The sequence below is a fragment of the Camellia sinensis genome, chromosome 3 (genome assembly GCF_055761805.1).
Source record: "Camellia sinensis isolate YWXY chromosome 3, ASM5576180v1, whole genome shotgun sequence".
Classification (NCBI taxonomy): domain Eukaryota; kingdom Viridiplantae; phylum Streptophyta; class Magnoliopsida; order Ericales; family Theaceae; genus Camellia; species Camellia sinensis.
This window is the reverse complement of record NC_138963.1, coordinates 212,067,746-212,087,114: the sequence shown is the minus strand read 5'-3', so window position 1 is coordinate 212,087,114 and position 19,369 is coordinate 212,067,746. Positions and strand designations below refer to the sequence as shown.

Genomic DNA, 19,369 nt, shown 5'->3' with positions numbered 1-19,369 from the left:
GTTTATATTTATAAAAATTTTAAAAACTGTCATAAAACTTTGTATGATAATTTTTTTTGGTATATAAATGGTTGTCTCAGTTTAAAAATTTGAGGAAAAAAAAATAAACTCAAAAAATGAGATTACATCGGTTTTTAAACAGAAATTTAAAAAATTTGTTAGTCAAATTTTTTTGTTCAATTAATTTTTTTTTTCAAATATTTTTTTCTAATTAATTTTTTTTTCAATTATAATCTGTGTGATTCCATTGTCATAAATAATAAATATAACTATTTTAGGCCTAAACAAACATATTTTTTAGTTTATATTTTTAAATTTTTTCAAACATTTTGTTCAAACCAAACGCATTTATAATTGGGGATTTTTTTTTAAGGTCCTTAATAATAACAATTTAGAGGATAAAGGACACACAAAAAGATAGTGATGCCTCACGTCCCTGAAACAACTTGGCGCGCGTTTTTAATTATTTTGTGGACCAAAATACCCTCGCCAAAATCAACACAGAACCAAACTCATTCCGACGTCTCAGTTACATTCCAAACATCCAGCATCTTCACGAACAGGAGAACAGCAGAATTAGGGTTTCAACATCATCTGCACCATCGACATTACAGCTTCGTTATCTTCTCCAAAAATCATTCTCATTCCTTCCTCACAAATTTCTCTGACCTAGGTTAAAGCTTCGTTTTCACGGCTCATCATCATCTCAGTCCATCTTCGTCACGTCGCATCTTCATCGCGGGCCATATCAGCTCATCATTCAAGTTTCATCCTAACTCTGGTCAGTTTTTCTACAATACAACTAGATTTTCTCTGGAAACACAGTTAATAGCATTTTATAATAACCTTTCATAAATTAGGGTTTCAATTTCGTAATAAAAAGCTACATGAATTTGAAAAAATTTATTTCTGTGTATTTTGAAATTATTCTTCAACATATTTGTGTGATTTTATCTGTAAATTTCTCTGGCATTTGAATTTCTCTGATTTTTTATTAATGTAATTTTCTTCTTTCAATTTTCTCTGGCATGTTTATTTTCACAACAATTTTTTGTGTTTTTATCTTATTCTTGAACATGTTTCTGTAATTCTGTCTATAAATTTTCCTGCTCCGTAAATTTCTCTGTAATATGTATTTTTAATTGCAATGTCTATCTTAATCTAGAATGTCTATTGCTTTCTTGCCTCTGTCTTAAGTTTCTCTGGTATTTATAATTTTCTCTGACCACATCACATCACTTTCCTCCCTTGTGTCTTTGTCATTTTAAATTTTCTCTGGAATTTTAATATTGTGGACTGGAATGAATGTTTCTTCTTGGAATTTTCTCTGCCATATGTACTTTGAGAAAAAGTTATTTCTCTGAATTTTGATCTTATTCTTGAATATGTTTCTGTCATTTTGTCTCTGAATTTCTCTGCTTTGTAAATTTCTCTGGAATATGTATCCTTCTCTGCAATGTCAATTACACTCTTACCTCTGTCTTAAGTTTCTCTGGTATTTATAATTTTCTCTGACCACATCACATCACTTTCCTCCCTTGTGTCTTTGTCATTTTAAATTTTCTCTGGAATTTTAATATTGTGGACTGGAATGAATGTTTCTTCTTGGAATTTTCTCTGCCATATGTACTTTGAGAAAAAGTTATTTCTCTGAATTTTAATCTTATTCTTGAATATGTTTCTGTCATTTTGTCTCTGAATTTCTCTGCTTTGTAAATTTCTCTGGAATATGTATCCTTCTCTGCAATGTCAATTACACTCTTGCCCCTGTCTAAGTTTCTCTGGTATTTATAATTTTCTCTGACCACATCGCACCACTTTCCTCCATTGAGTGTCTCTATCATGGTTAATTTTCTCTGCTTGTGTATGTAAATTTTTCTTGCATTTTAATATTATGAATTGAAATTTTCTCTGGAATGGAAATTTCCTCAATAATGTGTAATTTTCTCCAGAATGTACATTTTTCTCTGGTATGTTTATTTTGTTCAATTCTTGATTTCAATATGGTGTACTTCTCAGTGCCATGTTTACATTACTTTGTTTATTTTATCTTTGCTAATTGTGGAATGCAAATTTTCTTTCACTTGCCATGTTTACTTTTTTCTATCATTCATTTTCTCTGGTATGTTTACTTCTATCTGTAATTTAAACAATTATTGAAAATTTCTCTCCCATGTTTATGATGCTGTGTTGATTTTCTCTGACATGTCAAATTTTCTGTAATTTTCCCTTATCTGTAATTTTCTCTGGCATATCCAATTTTCTCCCTTATCTGTAATTTTCTCTAACATTTCTATTTTTCTCTGGGATTTAATGTTGACATCTCTATGCTTTAATCATTGTCTAGAAATGGCAAAACGTAAAGGCAGCGAAACACCGGAAACAACAAGCAAAAAACAGAAACTGTCTCAGTCTTCTTATGGACTAGGATCAAAAACCAGCAGCAAAACACTAGAAACACCAAGGAAGCAAGAACAACTCTCTCAGTCCTCTTATCATCTAAGATCAAAAACCAGCACTAAAACACCACAAACTCCTTCCCAAAACACACAAGTCCAAGCTGATGAAGCAACTAGCATCCAGATGAGTACCCCAACTTCAAAAGACTCAAGCTCAAGGGGGAAAAAACCTGTTAAACTCCACAGAAAGAGAGCTCACTACAGCATTCAATTCCGATCCAACCTCTCATCTGTCGTCTCCTTCTTTCAAACACTTAAATTCAGTTCAAAACATCTTCTAGAGCTTCAAAAGACCCCATTCTGGTATTTGATCCAAGCTCTAACCACTGGAAGGATGGATCCAAAGAAATCTAGGAAATCCGATGATGATGTAGTTGCCATAATCCAATGTTACAATGAAAAAACAAAAGCATTCACAGTTGGGAAGAAGAACCTGACCTTTACAACAAATGACATGACCTTGATTTTTGGTTTGGAATGAGGTAAAGGAGCCATGTCATTAAGATACTCTAAAAAGCCAAAATCTGCATTCCTCAGGAGAAGATTCCAAAAGGACACAAGGCTCACTGGTCCTGTTCTTAAAAATGCCTTGGTCAAAGCAATGAAAGGCAAGCAACCAACTGACTTCAAAGATGTAGCAATCATTGTTACATTGTACTTGTATCTCACCCTATTTTTTGCAACAAGTGGGAATTCAATAGGTTGGGTTTTTATAAAGTATGTGGAACCTCTTGAATCAATGAAACAGTATGATTGGCCGGAAGCAATCACATCAACATTGATTGATTCTATCATGGCATTGCATAGAACTCCAGAAAAAGTTACGGGGTGTGTCATTGCATTGCTGGTAAGTATAATATCCATTCAAATTTGCAGTTATCATACTTACAAATTTGTGCGTTTACAAAATTTTATTTACTTTCATTTTCATCACAGTATTGGCTATGTGAACATGCAACTATCATTGACTCAGAAGACAGTAACACAACAGACTTCCCAAGATGTGCCAAGTGGTACCTTCAAACCTTGACGAAACAGCTGCAGAAGACACCAGTCCACTCTCTTGCACCTCGACAGGTTAGATTCCTATTGCTACCGAAATCTCAGTGAAATTTCAAAATTTCTCTGACCACTGCTTTGTTTCCCTCCTTGTGCATTGATTGATTAAGATTAATTTTCTCTGAAATATCAATTTCTGTTTTCTTCTTTGTTAACCACTGGTCTATTTCTGCCATTGTAATCAATTTTCTCTGCCATCCAAATTTCTCTGACCACAATTGTAACACATTAACTTATATGCCCTGATTCATTTTCTCTAATATCTGAATTATGTTCTTTGTTACATAATTTTCTCTGGCCCATCAAATTTTATCTCCTTGTGTGTAATTTTCTCTGTCCATAACTTGTGTGCCTTGCATCTTTGATAAACACTGTTTATTTCTACCTTTCTAATGAATTTTCACTGGAATTCAAATTTCTCTGACACAAATATAGTAAAACATTAACTTATAAACACTGCTTATTTCACTGTTTCATAATTTTCTCTGCCCCATAAAATTAACTCCATGTCTCTAATTTTCTCTGAAGTTTGTTTCCAATTAGTATCATTTAGAAAAAATTTTATTTTCCTTATTTGAATTTTTTCTCTCAGTCAATTTTGTAACATTTCTCTAATAAAAGAGTCTCCTGTTACAGATTGATAACAAGCAGCTAGTTAAAAACCCATCTGAGGAGTTCTGTCTTGGCAAAAAGACGAAGAAAGAATTAAAAAAGGCAATTGTCATATTCAAGGAGACATTACAAGATCCATCTGAAGATGGAGGGAATGAACAAAAAGAAGGCAACACAGAAGAATACGAAGCCAGCAATGGACAAGAACATCAAGCAAGCAGCACAGAAGAAGAAACCACCAAAGAAAGTGAAGAAATAGAACCAGAAGACAAAGAACAAAATGAACAGAAAGAAGAAGACAGTGAACAAGAAGATGAAGATGAAGATGAACAAGAAGAAGAGAACAAGGATGAAAGTGATGAAGAAGAAAATAATGAGCAGATGGACCAACAACATGATGGCATTTGTGGCTCAACAATGCATCAGCCTGAAGAATTTGAGGAATCAAAGGATGCCCAAATTGCTGATCTACGTCAAAGACTGAAGGCACTGTCTCAATCTAAAAAAGAAGAAGACAGAAATTGGATGGAATTACTTGCTGAAAAGGATATTTCAATAAGAATCCTGACATCACATAACTCAGAACTTCAAGAAAAAGAAAGCACAATCCGAATGAAACTAAGGATGTTGGAGGTTGAAAAAGCAGACGATGCAAAAACAATTCAACAATTGAGGTGTTCAAATTCGGAGCTTGAAACTGAAAATGCCAAATTGCATGAACAAGTTCAAGAACTATCTGTCCAACTAGCAACACAACCATATCGAACACCAACACAACTTCAACCACAAGGTCAGTGAAAATCTTGAGCCACAAAAAGTTATGTCCTTGTGCCATCATAACTCAGAGAAATTTCTATTTATTATAATTTTCTCTGTCATTGGTAATTTTCTCTGGAAGTTATATCTCTCTCAACACATTAGTTATATTTCTACTGCTCATTTCATTTCTCTGTATATTTTCTTATTCCATTTTTGGTGCTTGTTTGATTTTCACTGTGTATAGTTGGAATGCAACTGGAACAACAACCAACAACCCAACAAGAGCAAATCCCACACAAACAACAACCGAAACAAAAGAAGAAACTCTATGGTAACTGCAAAATATTGAATTAAATAAATTTACATATTGAAATATCATCTGTTGCTTCAGAGAAATTTCACTTTTCCTAATATTTTCACTGCCTACAGTCAAAAAAGATCCAACCTCAATGATAAAAAATTTAAAGGCAAAAGAAAGGAAGGAAAGCCAGCATGATCCAGAATTCCAATATCCGAAAGTTGCGAAAGTGACTAGAGCTTCAAAACAAGCTGCAAAACAAGTTGAGCAAAGCACGAAGGACAAAGAAGTGCTTGATGCTGATGCATACGTCTTGCCTCAACCTATAAACATCACAAAATCTTGGGTCTTTCCACAAACTCTTCCCATTTCAAGATTGATAAAAGATCATATAAAAGACATCTTGCAGCACATATCAAATGTGTCTGGGCTTGAGTAAGTACAACAAACAAAATAGAACATAACAAACAACAAATTACAAACTTATGTTGCATTAACAACAATTCAATCCCTTCTTTGTCATCTTGTAGAGCTTTAATTTGGACAAGTGAGTTGAATATCATTACCTTTAAAGACATTGGAAACCTCATAAAGCAAAAAGAAATTGCCAACAATGTAAGTCTTTCCCTTTCATCAACATTTCTCTGCAATGTTCCATCAGCCTTTATAAAACAATATTACAATTATAAATCATATTTTTCAGGTCATTGATGGCTATGGAGAGATCCTTTTGGCTGACCAAATCAGAGAGAAACAACAACCAACCTCATTTTTTTTCATATCCATGTGCTTAGTATGTTACTACTATTTTATTTGATTTTCTCTGGAATTTACTTTCTACTTTCTCTTCTTAATATACTTCTTGAAGTCAGTTGTGTCACTAACAAAACCATTTTTTGATTTTCTCTGAGCACAGAATTTCATCAACATGACAGAAAATCAAAGTTTTCGAGTGTCCTTATTTGACAAGCATATTGAAACAGCATGGAGGAACTATAGGTTCCTCCATTTCCCAATAAATACTGGAGGTAATGAGAAGTCCACACATGGAAATCACTGGACCTTGCTTGTCCTGGACAAACAAGACAATTTATGGAGGTTCTACAACTCACTGAGGCCAAGGAGGGATGATGCAGAAGACAAATATGTCAAAGATGCAAAACAATTGGTAACGAGTGCAAATTTCTCTGATCCATCATCATCTTTATGTGATGATAATTTTCATAGAATCCCATTGACTTGTCCGTAAATTTCTCTGTTATATAAAAATTATTTTTTTTGCAGCAAGATTACGTGGAGAATTTTTTGAAAGCTTGTCTTGAAAGAGACGCTCAATCACAACCCTCTTTCAAATTAATTAACTCACAAAACACAAGTTATGACTTTGAGTATGTCAACAATGCTCCACAACAAGAAAGCGATTCGTAAGTTTCATACATCTATAAATAAGATAATTTCAGTTGCATGTTTCTTAAAACTAACCATACCTATAATTTGTATGCAGTCTGGATTGTGGCCTCTTTGTCTGCTATATAATGAAACAATATAGCAAGCATGAACCTATCAAATCCAAATTGTCCACACAAGAGATAAGGTTGATGAGGGTAGAACTCATAGAGAGATTTGTGACCGAAGTTGGCCGGTCATGGACTGAACCAATTGAAATACCCCCAGAAGAACCACAAATGTAATAGTGAAACTAGTGAAAGGAAGACAATGTACATATCCACACAGAGAAAATTGTCTCACATATATGTATATATCCTTTCTTGTTGATACATTGAAGGAATGATGATCCTTGACGTATATGTATATATCCTTTCTTGACTAATCTAAATTTCATTTTTTTTTTTATTTCGACTAATGTAAATTTCAACAATTGTCTGCCAGAGAAAATTGTCTGCAGAAATTTCTCTGGTATAAACTACCAGAAATTCACAGAGAAATTTAACTTGTATCGTCCCAAGGGGATGCCTATATGATCATGTAATCTGTAAAACTTTGTGTTGCTACAAAACAATCATCAAACTCAACAAAACACAAAGCACACAGTAATTTTATCTGCCACTGGAAAATTTCATTGCATGAATTTCAAATTTCAGAACACAATGCCCATATAGTTTTCTCTGATGGTGAAAAATTTCTCTGGATGAAAATTTCTCTGGCTTTGACACAAATTTCTGAGTTCAAGTGAGTCCAGAGAAATTCTTCCCTGGTCCAGAGAAATTCTCAACTCAGAGAAATTCTCAACTCAGAGAAATTCCAAAAGAGCTTGATTTTGTTTCTCGGTTGTAGAATAATTTTTTGAATGCTCTGTCTGCTGTGCACATTTCTTGAAATGACTGATATGAAGCTACCAGAAATTTACAGATAAATTTAACTCATATCTCACCAAAGAAGGTGCCTATATGATCATTCAATCTCTAATGCACTGTGTTAGTACAAAACAATTATCAAATTGAAAAAACACAATCCACACAGTACTTTAGTCTGCCATTGTCAAATTTATGTGGATGAATATGAAACTTCAAAACACAACACACAGAATTTTCTCTGCCATAGGAAAATTTCTTTGGATGAATTTGACAGGTACTACAAACCCACTGCCTATAGTATATATCAACAAACACACTTTAACTGATATTGAAAAATTTCACTGGATGAATTTGATTGATATTATTATATACACTGTCCAAAAAATAAATTTCACAAAACAAAATACACAAAGTAATCATCAAATGTATTATTCCATCAATAAAATGTATAATCCTCAACTATTTACCAAAGGTTCCTTGCATGTCCTCTTATTATGGTGACCAATACTCTTACAACGACTACACTTAATCACCCTTTTAAACTCTCCAGTAGAAGCAATTCTGTTCTTCTTCGGCCTCCCAGCAGGTCTATTGCTCAATGGAGGTAGAATCATAGCATCTTCAATGCTACACACAGGTTTTTCAACAGTTGGAACTGGGCCAATCGAAAAGGAGTATGCTTGACGATACATATCAGCATGAAAAAATGGTTCAACAAATGAATTCAAATTCTTTCCACTCCTAAAAATTGCAGCAACAGCATGTTGACATGGATACCCATTTATTTCCCATTTTCGACATGAACAAGTTCTCAACCCAAGATCAACCATAACCGAAGGAAAACAATGCACTTCAAAGACATTATCAGATGATAAACTCACATTCCATGTCCTCCCGTCCAAAAAAGACTTCTCCAACACACTATCCATACGAGGACACAAAATTTTATTCCATTTACTAGAGAGCAGCCTCCTATCAGACCTCATATTCATGATTTGCAACCATATCATGTCCACCAAATTTGTTATTGGCAAGTGCCGAGCTTCTCGTATCCATGAATTGAATAACTCAGCAACATTTGAATACATCTCACCATAACGTTTCCCTGCAAAATATGCATCACTCCAATTTTCATATGGTAAACTTCTCAAGAAAACACTCACAATGTCTCCTCCCTCACTTTTTAACTCATTTAACTTGAAATGAAATGATGCCTTTGTTGGAGCATATGCACATTCTGAAAACTTGGACACAATCGTCTCCCTAACCAAATTTGTGTTTCCACATGACAACTTATCCCTCAAATTTCTCTTTAGATGTTCCAGACAAAATCCATGAAAGCAGTTCGGGAAAAACCTAGCAATTCCCTCCACAATTCCACAATGTCGATCTGATATGAAACTTATCACCCTTTCTGATCCTAATACTCCATATAAATGTTCAAGAAACCAACACCAATTGTCTTTATTCTCAGCATCAACAACAGCAAAAGCTACAGGAAAAAAACCTACAAAACAAATAGGAACAAGCATATTAGGTACACACATGCAGAGAAAAATAGAACAATAAACAACCAGAGAAGTTTGACACTGCCAACATCCAGAGAAAATTCACACATTTGCAACATCTAGAGAAAATTGAATAAGTGACCAGCTACAGAGAAAATTCACACAATCATAATATACAGAGAAAATTCACTTAGTGACCACCTACAAAACAACAGAGAAAAATAGAACAATAAAACAACCAGAGAAGTTTGACACTGCCAACATCCAGAGAAAATTCACACATTGGCAACATCCAGAGAAAATTGACTTAGTGACCAGCTACAGAGAAAATTCACACAATCATAATATACAGAGAAAATTCACTTAGTGACCACCTACAGATACAATTCACACAATGACAACATCCAGAGAAAATTCATACACTGACAAAAATCCATTGAAAATTCTCACAGTGGCCACAACAATAGAAAATCCACACAGTGGCCAAAACCAGAGAAAATTCACATTCACTCAATTCCTACATGTATAGAAAATTCACATACTTAGATAAAAATAGATATATTTACAATTACCTTCATTCCCATCTTTCCCCGTTGCAGCAAGCATAACTCCTTTGTATCGTCCTTTCAAAAATGTTCCATCAAGAAAAAGCAATGACCGACAATATTTGAAACCAGCAATGCATGCATGAAAAGCCACAAACACTCTTTTGAAACGCTTGTTATCTTCAAAATCTAACTCAAAACGACTCCCTGGATTGTTCTTCAATGCCTCATCAAAATACCACCGTAATTGATCAAATGACAAACAAGAATCCCCATATGTACTACATTTTGCTTTCTCAACACTCAACCAACCACAGTTATAACTAATTGAGACCCCATACTTGTCTTTCATTTCTTTCACAACATCCACTGGACGAGTTAAAGGTTTTGCACTTACCTCTTCAAGTATCAGCCCAGAAACCAAGCTGGAAGTCATCCTCGAATGTTTACTCGTACGAACCGCCACACCACACGTATGTTCATTGTTCAAAGTCCTTATGTAGAAGAACCCATTTGTTTTTTCAACAGAAGCATGTACACGCCACATACATCCCCTTGATTCCTTATATGCACATTCTGCCGTAACCCTCAGCTTGTCATTTTTAACATGCGTAAACTGAAAACCAACCTCAATAGCATACTTGCATAAAAAAGTACGGAACTCAACCACACCACCCTCAAACTTTTGTCCAACACTCGTAATATTATTCCGCCAACTAGCCGACAATAACACCTTTTCTTGGTGAGAACAAAACTTAGAGAGTGAATTCCTTTCAACATCCACCAGCCTATCACACTCACCATCCACAACATCTACCCAATTAGACCCCACTTCATCCTCTTCATCAGAAGTACTACATCTACTAACTGAAACATCAACTATATCAACACCGCGTGCACAAACAACCCTCAACATATTCAGAAAATCAATATTATTTCGAACCATACAATTCGGATGGCCCAAAATAGAATATGAAATACACATAGTCTCAGGTTTCAAATTCTCCCATGTTTTACACAAAATGCCAACCAATTCCTCAAAATTCAATTCGCATGAAACATTAATGACAATAGTATCATTCCCATATTTGCACAGCAACAACACTGCACTGTCCATTGAAACTGAAACAAAAAACAACAAAAAAAATCACAGAAACACTTCACAATAACAACATAAATGTACAGAGAAATTTCTAAAAATTATAATTTTCTCTGAACTTAAAATAAAACTCCAAAGACATCTACAAACTGATATTCACCTTCAAGATGATAAAAAACAAAATCACAGAAACTTAATGAATCACAGAGAAATTTACTGCTAACAATTAAACACAATTATAGAAAAAAAATCACATAGAATACAAGTCCAGAGAAATACTTTTCTCTGAACTACAAACTGAAAGTAAGTAACAAACTTACAATTTTCTCTGAACTACAAATACAAGTATAGAGAAATTTATGAACTTACATTGACTTTCTCATATTCTATCTCCATTACAAACTTCTAATAATATGTCCATATGCACTTATAATTTCCTCTGGACTACACAAACAATAGTGCAGAAAATGAAATTTCTCTGGTTTGAAAAAACATAGAACACAACTATAATTCATCAGCATGTTGATAAAAAACAGAGCACCAAAAATGAACTCTAAACATCAAAATCACCTACACTGTCAACACTATCTGAAATTGATCAAAAAAACAAAGAATGAAAAATTAATTCCAAAAATAAAAATCAACTCTATCAAGCTGGCCTCTCTCTAAACAAAAATCAAAATACATTTGGAATCTAAATCGAAAACAAACCTAATCCAACTCAACTCAAAAACCTACGCGATCAACACACTGTCAACACTCTTTCAAATTGATTAAAAAACAAATAATAAAAAATTAATTCCAAAAATAAAAATCAACTCTATCAAGCTGGCCTCTCTCTACACAAAAATTCAAAACAAATATCAAAATGCATGTGCTATCTCCATCGAAAACAAACCTGATTCAACTCCACTGAAAATCTACGCGATCAATACACTATCACACCACTGAAATCTCCGACGAAATCTCCAACAAAATCTACACGATCGTAGCAATCTTTCTCGTCAACTCCACTGAAATCTCCGACGAACTCTCCACCATAAAATCTCCACTGAAATCTCCGACGAAAACTCCGACAAAATCTCCCCTTCAAATTCGGTTTCCAAAATGTATCAGTTAAGTCAACCATATAATATTCAAACAAATTTATGTTATAAAGGAAGGGTAATTTAGGTACTTTATAACCTAAAATAAATTTGAGGGACCTTAGTCATCAAAACATATTATAAAGGACCTCTCCTCATATCAAAAGTAGAGGAGGGACCTTAGGCCAATTTTCCCTTTATAATTTATATTTTCTAAAAATAAATAAAAATTAATTTATAAATTTTTTATAAATATAAATAAAATGCATAAATATTACCAAACGCTACATAACGTATTATTTTGGGTTGTACCCAAATTAAAAATTCTTTCCAATAGTACGTCTTAAGTCGTCAAGTGTTGTGTCAAATTTATCACCTAAAAAGCCATACATATCATTAGGTAATAGTTCAAAAGAGTAATGTTAGAAATTTTAAATATTTTACTAAATATTTTATATGAGTGTGAGACATTTATATAGAACATTTGATAGAATATTTAATAAAACATTTGAAGTATATAATATTTTTTATTTTAAAAATAAATTCAATGGTCAAATTAATACGAGAGCATTGCAGTGGTTAATTTGAAACTTTATTTTTTGCACTATAACAAGCCAAAAAAAAAAAAAAAAAAACCTTAACAAAGCTAATATGACTTTACCATTAGAGCTAAATAGTTTTTTTTTTTTTTTGTTAGAAAAATTACAAAAAAATAAAAATGAGAATTTTACCCTAGTAACAAATTAAACCGATACTATTTCAAAAGTAAAAAAAAAAAACAGTTAGTTAATAAAAGACTACTAGGATGCCTTGGTCAATAACTACGCATGTTTTGGGTATTTGTCTTTTCTTCTTCTTTATTCTCTGTTTATTTTTCTTTATTTGTTTTCCACAGCTTTAATTTGTTCTGTTCTGTTCTGTTCTGGCTCAACTCAAAGCTACTATAAAGCACAGAAAGCACTCCCGTTGCCTTCAAAATTTAGCATTGTTTGTTATCTTATCTGGGTTTTCTCAGAAAACCATTATTATTGTGTGTTTATCAGCAAGATTTACAGTCTCTGGGTCACTAACATAGTCAGTTTTATTGTGGAGAATCTGGGTTTTTCTCATCTCTTCTCCAATGGCAATCTCTCTCCACATCTGTAACTCCTCTCGCTCTCTATCTCTCTCTCTCTATATATATATATATATATGTATAGCACAAACTTTCCTTGTTCCTCTGTGATCTGGGTCTCTCCCATTTTCTTGGTTTTACGAATCTGTATACAATTTATGTGTGTATCGTCTGTCTGATCTGTGAGTTTAAGCATAGCTTGATACTTTACTGTTCGGTTTTTGTGTTTTGTGTTTTTGGGTTTCGAATAATTTTGCAAGATGTACCTTAATTTTACACATTCTAAGAATTTTAAGGTAATCCTCTACTTGTTTTTCTTATTTTATGGTAAGAATGTGAAATTCCTAGTTTTGTTGGTGAATGAACTAAGCTAATTCATGTATTTTTTGTGTGGAAATGCAGCTGTTGAGAGTTAGGGTATTGTTTTAGGTAAACAGGCTTGAATAATGTTGGTGGTTTGGAGCTATTTTGCTAAAATTTAACAATTTTGTGTTACGTTTGTGGTGAACTGTGGTGACTTATTTTTTTTGATTTAATGGTACTTTGGCTCAAACAAATAAACAAAGATGGTGTTGTGGAGAATCTATATGGTGTGCTTTTTGTGTAGGGGTCAAACCTCTTGTTGGGTTTTCTCATATTCAATTGGGCTCTGAGTTGTTCTAAATGTCTCTGTTTGCCAACCCCAAGTAGTTGGAATTAGGATTTGTTTTGATGTCTTGACTTGAGTTTCAGATCTCTCTCTCTCTCTCTCTCTATATATATATATATATACATGTCATCTCTGCAGTAGCTTTAAAATTTATTGTTTGACCTATCTTCAATGATTTGTTAGAAGGATAGTCAGTTTACATAGCCAACAGTTTGACGATAGAGCTCGGAATTTTGGACTATGGAAGTCGTTGTTGGTTACTTAGTGGGTGTCTAGGAAGTGGTTTTTTATGTAATTTTTTTTAGTTGCAGGATATTATTGGATAAATTTTTTTTGATGTTTGGGAAGATAGGTGGGTTTTTTTGTGGTTGGATGTGATGCTTGTGAGAGAAAAAGTGAAATGATTATGGGGTTGGATGTGATATTTTGTTTGGATTTGTTTTTTTTTGGTTTTGCAAAATTTTGTCTTTTAGTATCAAAAATAAAAAAAAACCCAGCACACAAACTTCCCAAACACCACCTTATGTTACACAGACTCTTCAAAATAAATCAAATACTCATGTCAGATACCCAACCCTCGGATTAGGGTATGGAATATGTGTCGGATACTTTTCATCAGACACTTCTTATATAATTGTATTTAACACTACTATTATATGTACATATTGTTGTATAATTGTTGTAAATATCTTTTTGACGCTATAAGTTACATATAGCACCATTTTATCTTACATACTTGATTAAAAATAATAAAAATATGACATTTGTTTGCTAAGTCCGCATACCCTTAAATTTATGGTTTGATAAGTCCGACATGTAGATGCATACCCGCACCCGACCTCTGTACCCGAGTCCATGTAACATTCAAACCATAAATTTAAACTTCAATAAAACATAGCTAGTGTTTGTTACAGGTTTTCCATCTTAAAAGTATTGAAAGTTAAGATTTCAATCATATTTCTACCAGAAACTAATTAAATAAATTAGCCAACTTGAAATGCTGGCTATATGTATCTAAATCAAAATTAGGGTAATAAATTATAATAGTGGCCTCCCACTTTTCAATTAGATTCTCTGGAGTAGGTTTCTCAAATATTTTATTTCCTATGATTCTGTGCTGACTCTCTTGCTAGGAGAAAGTTCCTGGCATTTATCCAATATTTTAGAAATATTCAAAGTCAACTTACTGGAGTTGATTAACTTAATTATATCTTCTAGCTTTTTAATGTTTGAAGGTGGTTGGAATTGGTTAATCTTTAGGTGTATTATAATAATTGATTTAGTGGATGTTAACTGCAATCAGGAGGATAATGGTAAAACGGTTTTGTAATTTTTGTAGTTGTTTGACGGAAGTGTCATTTTTCAGAGACAGCCTATGTCAAAAAAACCAACTGATTGATCTAGTTATATTGTCTGGTTGTGATACAGATGTATCATAAATCTGTTCTTGAGTATGGAAAAGAAAAAAAAATCATAGGGCATGAACTTTCTGTGAATTTAGTTTATGATGTTTGGTATCTGATAAATTGTTTTAGGCAAATCCATAGAGCAACACATTACACCCCTGATAATGAGGTTAAAATTTAAAGGATTCTCTGTACTCTCCCGAGGCATCCTATTTTTCATTGACTCATGTGGAAGCTTGATTTCATGGATGCTGCTCATTTGATGGTTTTTCCTGTTGACTGGTGTAGATTCAGACACTTCATCACCCATGCACGTTTTATCATTATTTTGTTTAGACAGCTATAAATTTTTTATACACCAAATTATTCTCCCTTTCTCAGTTGGGAGACTTCTCTTCTTAAGATAATTGTGAGCACCTAATATTTTGTTCACTTGAAAAGCAAGTCTTGCATGAGTTTTTTTTTGGTATATTATGCCAGGCTGATGTGTTTGGTGCAACATTTTCAGTTCTTTTTATTTATTTATTTTTATGGTTTTATGAAACACATGGAAAATACTTTTATCTACAATTTGATAGCATCCAATATCATTGATTATTATGTACAAGAATTAAATCTCTCTCTCTCTCTCTCTCTCTCACAAAAATATGCTTCTCTGATTCCTCCCTTCCTATTGATTTCTTTAGAGTTTACACTGTAGGCCTTATGTTTTTATACTCGTCCATGTTTACAGGTTACAAGTGACCTTGAGATTAAAAGCATCATGAAATTTGGATCAAAGAAAGGATGGAAACCGAAAGTTCCTTTCCGTTTGAGAGGAAAATCAGCCATCCGTTTTTGCATATTCCCCAGAATCAAACCAGCTATTTATGGTCCAGGCAATACACCAGTTTATCTCAATGTGTATGACTTGACACCCATGAATGGCTATGTCTATTGGGCTGGTTTTGGCATCTTTCACTCTGGCGTAGAAGGTAAAGTCATCTGCTTTATATTTTGTTCTTTTTATTTTTCTTTTTGATAAATACTTTGTTTTCATGCTTTGTTTGTTTGTTTGTTTCTTTTCTTCTTTTTTTGTTTTTTAAGTTTTTTTTTAGATTTCTCTATTTGACCGTACACCTAGTTTTGCTGTATTTGGTACTGAGATGAGAACAAGTTGTATCTATCTTGGACTTGGGACTTGGGGGGATGTTTTTGATGCTTTCCTGTCCATGCTGCAATCTTGCCCAAATCCAAGATGGCTTGTATTTGTATATTTGTTGCTTTAGAAACAATGCACGATATATAATCAGAAAAGATGATTTAAAGAGATATATAGCTTCTTTTCATCTATTCTCTAGTTCATGTGCACTGGTGCCTCTTGCGACCCTTCTGTCATCAAGTGGTAGAGCAGTTGTGCATCAAATTATAATTCATCCAGAAATCTAGAACGATATATGAAGTCTTGTCCTCTTGCTGAAATTGGATAGGAAGTCTTCTTTTCCGATGTCTTTTCACATGCATTGTATTGCAGATTAGTCAATTAACTGTGCACAAATAGAAAATTCTCATTGTTCAGTTTATTTTTATGTATTGCTCCTAATTATTCAGATGAAGTAAATATTCTTCAATTACTCTGCTTGCACTTTTCAGTTCATGGAGTAGAATATGCTTTTGGAGCTCATGACTATCCATCGAGTGGTGTCTTTGAGGTTGAACCTCGGCAATGCCCAGGATTCAAGTTTAGGAAGTCAATACTCATCGGAACTACGTGCTTGGATGCAATCCAGCTTCGGGAGTTCATGGAGCGCCACTCTGCAAACTACAATGGCGACACGTATCACTTGATTGTCAAGAACTGTAACCATTTTTGCAAGGACATTTGTTACCAGCTGACGGGGAAACCAATTCCAAAATGGGTAAATCGCCTGGCAAAAACAGGTACACTTTCCTCATCATAACCACTGAATATTTGATTTTTTGCTTACATGAAGAGAATTTTCTAATTTTTTTTTCTTTCATTTAGCCCTTGGGATGAGAGATGAATCTCTTAGTGGGGCGACCTATCAAGCGATGTTACCATTGTGCTACATTTTTTTTCCCCTTTAAATCATGTATTTTATTTGACTTTCTTCATTCTGTTTATTATCCTGTTAGGTTCAATCTTCAACTGTGTACTACCCGAATCACTTAAAATTTCTGCTGTGCGACACGATCCAAGTTGCGAAGCATGTGATAGCGAGAAGAGAAGGTTGAGAAGTGCCTTCAGTTGCTTATCTTCTATCTCAACGAGGCAAAGGCAGTTGTCAACATCTTCATCGTTACAACTGCCCTTTAAAGGGTGCTTACCTCCATGGGAATTCAGTAAGTCTAACAACGGGTCACTAAGGAAAGGCACAATGAAGATGACTGTTTAAAATCCCTTTTCTTCAAAATCTCTTGAACAAGATTTGTTTCGAAGGTTTCTCTAACCTTTTATGTAATTTTAAATACAATGAGCAAGTTCCACAGGCTGTATTGGCGGCAAAGTGTGTAAACATTGTGATGTTTTTACCTATCTCAGCAGAATGAAGCTTGCCATCATGATGTATTTTCTTTTTACTTTCTGTAGGTTGTGTGGTAATTGTTGTCGTCTTTGTAACATTATGTTCTGATGTTAAAATTCTCTTACGCTAATTTGTTAAAATTCACTTGTTTCAGCGGAACACATTTCTTTGTGGAACGTTATCTCGTGTTTGTTTAGCTTGTGAAATGTTTTCTCGTGTTTAGTTTCATCCTAGAAACTAGTGTGCTAACAATTAAACATCCTTGAAACTAGTGTGCTAACAATCGTGGTGGTGATGGTGTGTTGGTGGGTAGTAATGTGATGAAAGTGGTAATAATATAGTGGGCGGGAAGAATTTAATTTAAAAATATTTTATTGACAAAATAACCTTCTGTTGGCTTTTTGGCTTTTCGAAGGGTATTTTTGTGAATGTGAGCGTGCCAGCAAGGATCAATCAGTCCTTACAGAAATTGTGATTGCCAACCAATTATCAGACGATTGTGTTTTAGTTCTTTTCAGCCTCAATGAAGAGGACTTTTACTGGTGGCTTGACTTAGGAGAAGTTAATAGAAATAACAGTAATATGAAGAACAATTGAAGTATTTCATAAAAATGAACACTTACAATGGTCCGAACTCAGCCTCAGAGAGGTTTACAACAGCATTCTACTTGAATCTACTTGAAGCTACTCCTATGAATCAAAGTGCAGTGCGGGTATTTAAAGTGCAGGTATTTAAAGAACAGGTATTTAAAGACTGGAAATGTAAAAGACTGGAAAAGAAAATATATGAAGTAAATGACTGATTTGTATGATCTGAGTCCGTCCTTTTTTCTGGGGGCTGCCCTGCTATTTATACTCGTCAGTGATGACCTTCGAACTGCACTTCGAACCGTCGAACTGCTCCTCCATGATCGCTGATCATGCTTCCTTACAAGTAGCTCCATTACGCCATTACTGGCAGTTAAGCTTCCCTCTTATACTTGAATTTGAATATGAGTAACCGTTGAAGATATGTCATCTTGCATCCCGTTATTGATCTAGTGTTACTCAGATCATGTGAGGACCAATATTTATTGCCACGTGTACGATCGGGATCAAAGGCTTGAATAACCTTCCTTTATTACCCTTACTCTGCCACGTGTCGAACTGTAACTGGCTTTTACAAAATATGTAGCCAACATTACCCCCCGCACTAATATACCCAATACTTGGTGATATTAGTGGATTACAGTTTTCCCGCGCCTCTAGATCGTGTATGGAGTCCAAATTCTGGAAGTACAACCGTCATCCATTTGGTGATCATTTGCATTAACTCGTTGAACATCCCAATACCTTAGTATTCGAACAGGCTATGGCTGCATCAACTTCCCTTACTACTGATCAAGCATATGAAGAGCCTTTGAGTGATGTTATTCCTCCTCGAAAGAATCTCCACGCATTCATTAGTCACCTTTACCCGCCCTTCTCTATTCAGGTAATGGAGGCTTTTGCAGATTATAAACCTTTGGACTACGAACACATTGCCTTTAATCCCTTGGTTTACAAACTTACAGACACAAAGAGTTCTTCCCCTAAGCTCCCTTTGTATTTTGACCAAACTACTCTCAAGCCTTTGCTTCGACAAGTTGCAAATATGGACTTAGGAAACTCTTCTTCACAGACCTCTGCATGGGATGAAACTGTAACCTCTTCACCCTCTGGGGCTTCTGGCTGGACAAGCTGGTCAACTCCTGAGACTTATGATTTAAGGGAGCGAATCAATCACCATTTTGTTGAGTTCACTGACCCCTTGGAGTTTCCCTCCTACGCTTGAAGCTCAGTGGTCTACCCTTACGTGCCCATTGACCTTCGACGTAGCTTGGAAGAGACTCTGCTTGTGGCTTGGTATACTTCTTCCATGCCCACAAAGATAATGCACCCTGCCCGGCGTCCAGAA

General features: G+C 34.4%; 2 protein-coding genes and 3 long non-coding RNA genes across 5 annotated transcripts; 4 read left to right on the top strand and 1 right to left on the bottom strand.

Annotated features, from left to right (window-relative positions):
* Positions 1-378: 378 nt before the first annotated feature.
* On the top strand, positions 379-3,472 carry LOC145821270 (uncharacterized). The gene is made up of 3 exons (XR_014363295.1): positions 379-781; positions 2,348-3,306; positions 3,396-3,472. It is a non-coding gene; the product is annotated as an uncharacterized LOC145821270 (long non-coding RNA).
* A 1,316-nt stretch (positions 3,473-4,788) lies between these two features.
* LOC145821269 (uncharacterized) lies at positions 4,789-5,367 on the top strand. The gene is made up of 3 exons (XR_014363294.1): positions 4,789-4,920; positions 5,134-5,220; positions 5,319-5,367. It is a non-coding gene; the product is annotated as an uncharacterized LOC145821269 (long non-coding RNA).
* A 632-nt stretch (positions 5,368-5,999) lies between these two features.
* On the top strand, positions 6,000-7,038 carry LOC145821268 (uncharacterized). The gene is made up of 3 exons (XR_014363293.1): positions 6,000-6,355; positions 6,472-6,611; positions 6,692-7,038. It is a non-coding gene; the product is annotated as an uncharacterized LOC145821268 (long non-coding RNA).
* Positions 7,039-7,852: 814 nt separating this feature from the next.
* On the bottom strand, positions 7,853-10,933 carry LOC145823082 (uncharacterized). The gene is made up of 2 exons (XM_082922169.1): positions 9,583-10,933; positions 7,853-9,009 (listed from the first exon to the last, which is right to left on the bottom strand). Exons 1-2 carry the CDS (start codon positions 10,670-10,672, stop codon positions 7,958-7,960), a joined length of 2,142 nt encoding a protein of 713 aa, XP_082778295.1. The 5' UTR covers positions 10,673-10,933; the 3' UTR covers positions 7,853-7,957.
* Positions 10,934-12,562: 1,629 nt separating this feature from the next.
* On the top strand, positions 12,563-17,592 carry LOC114296645 (deSI-like protein At4g17486). Its single transcript, XM_028240961.2, has 4 exons — positions 12,563-12,881; positions 15,642-15,882; positions 16,541-16,828; positions 17,045-17,592. The coding sequence occupies exons 2-4, from the start codon at positions 15,672-15,674 to the stop codon at positions 17,302-17,304; spliced, it is 759 nt and encodes a 252-aa protein (XP_028096762.1). The 5' UTR covers positions 12,563-12,881; positions 15,642-15,671; the 3' UTR covers positions 17,305-17,592.
* The last annotated feature ends 1,777 nt before the right edge of the window (positions 17,593-19,369 follow it).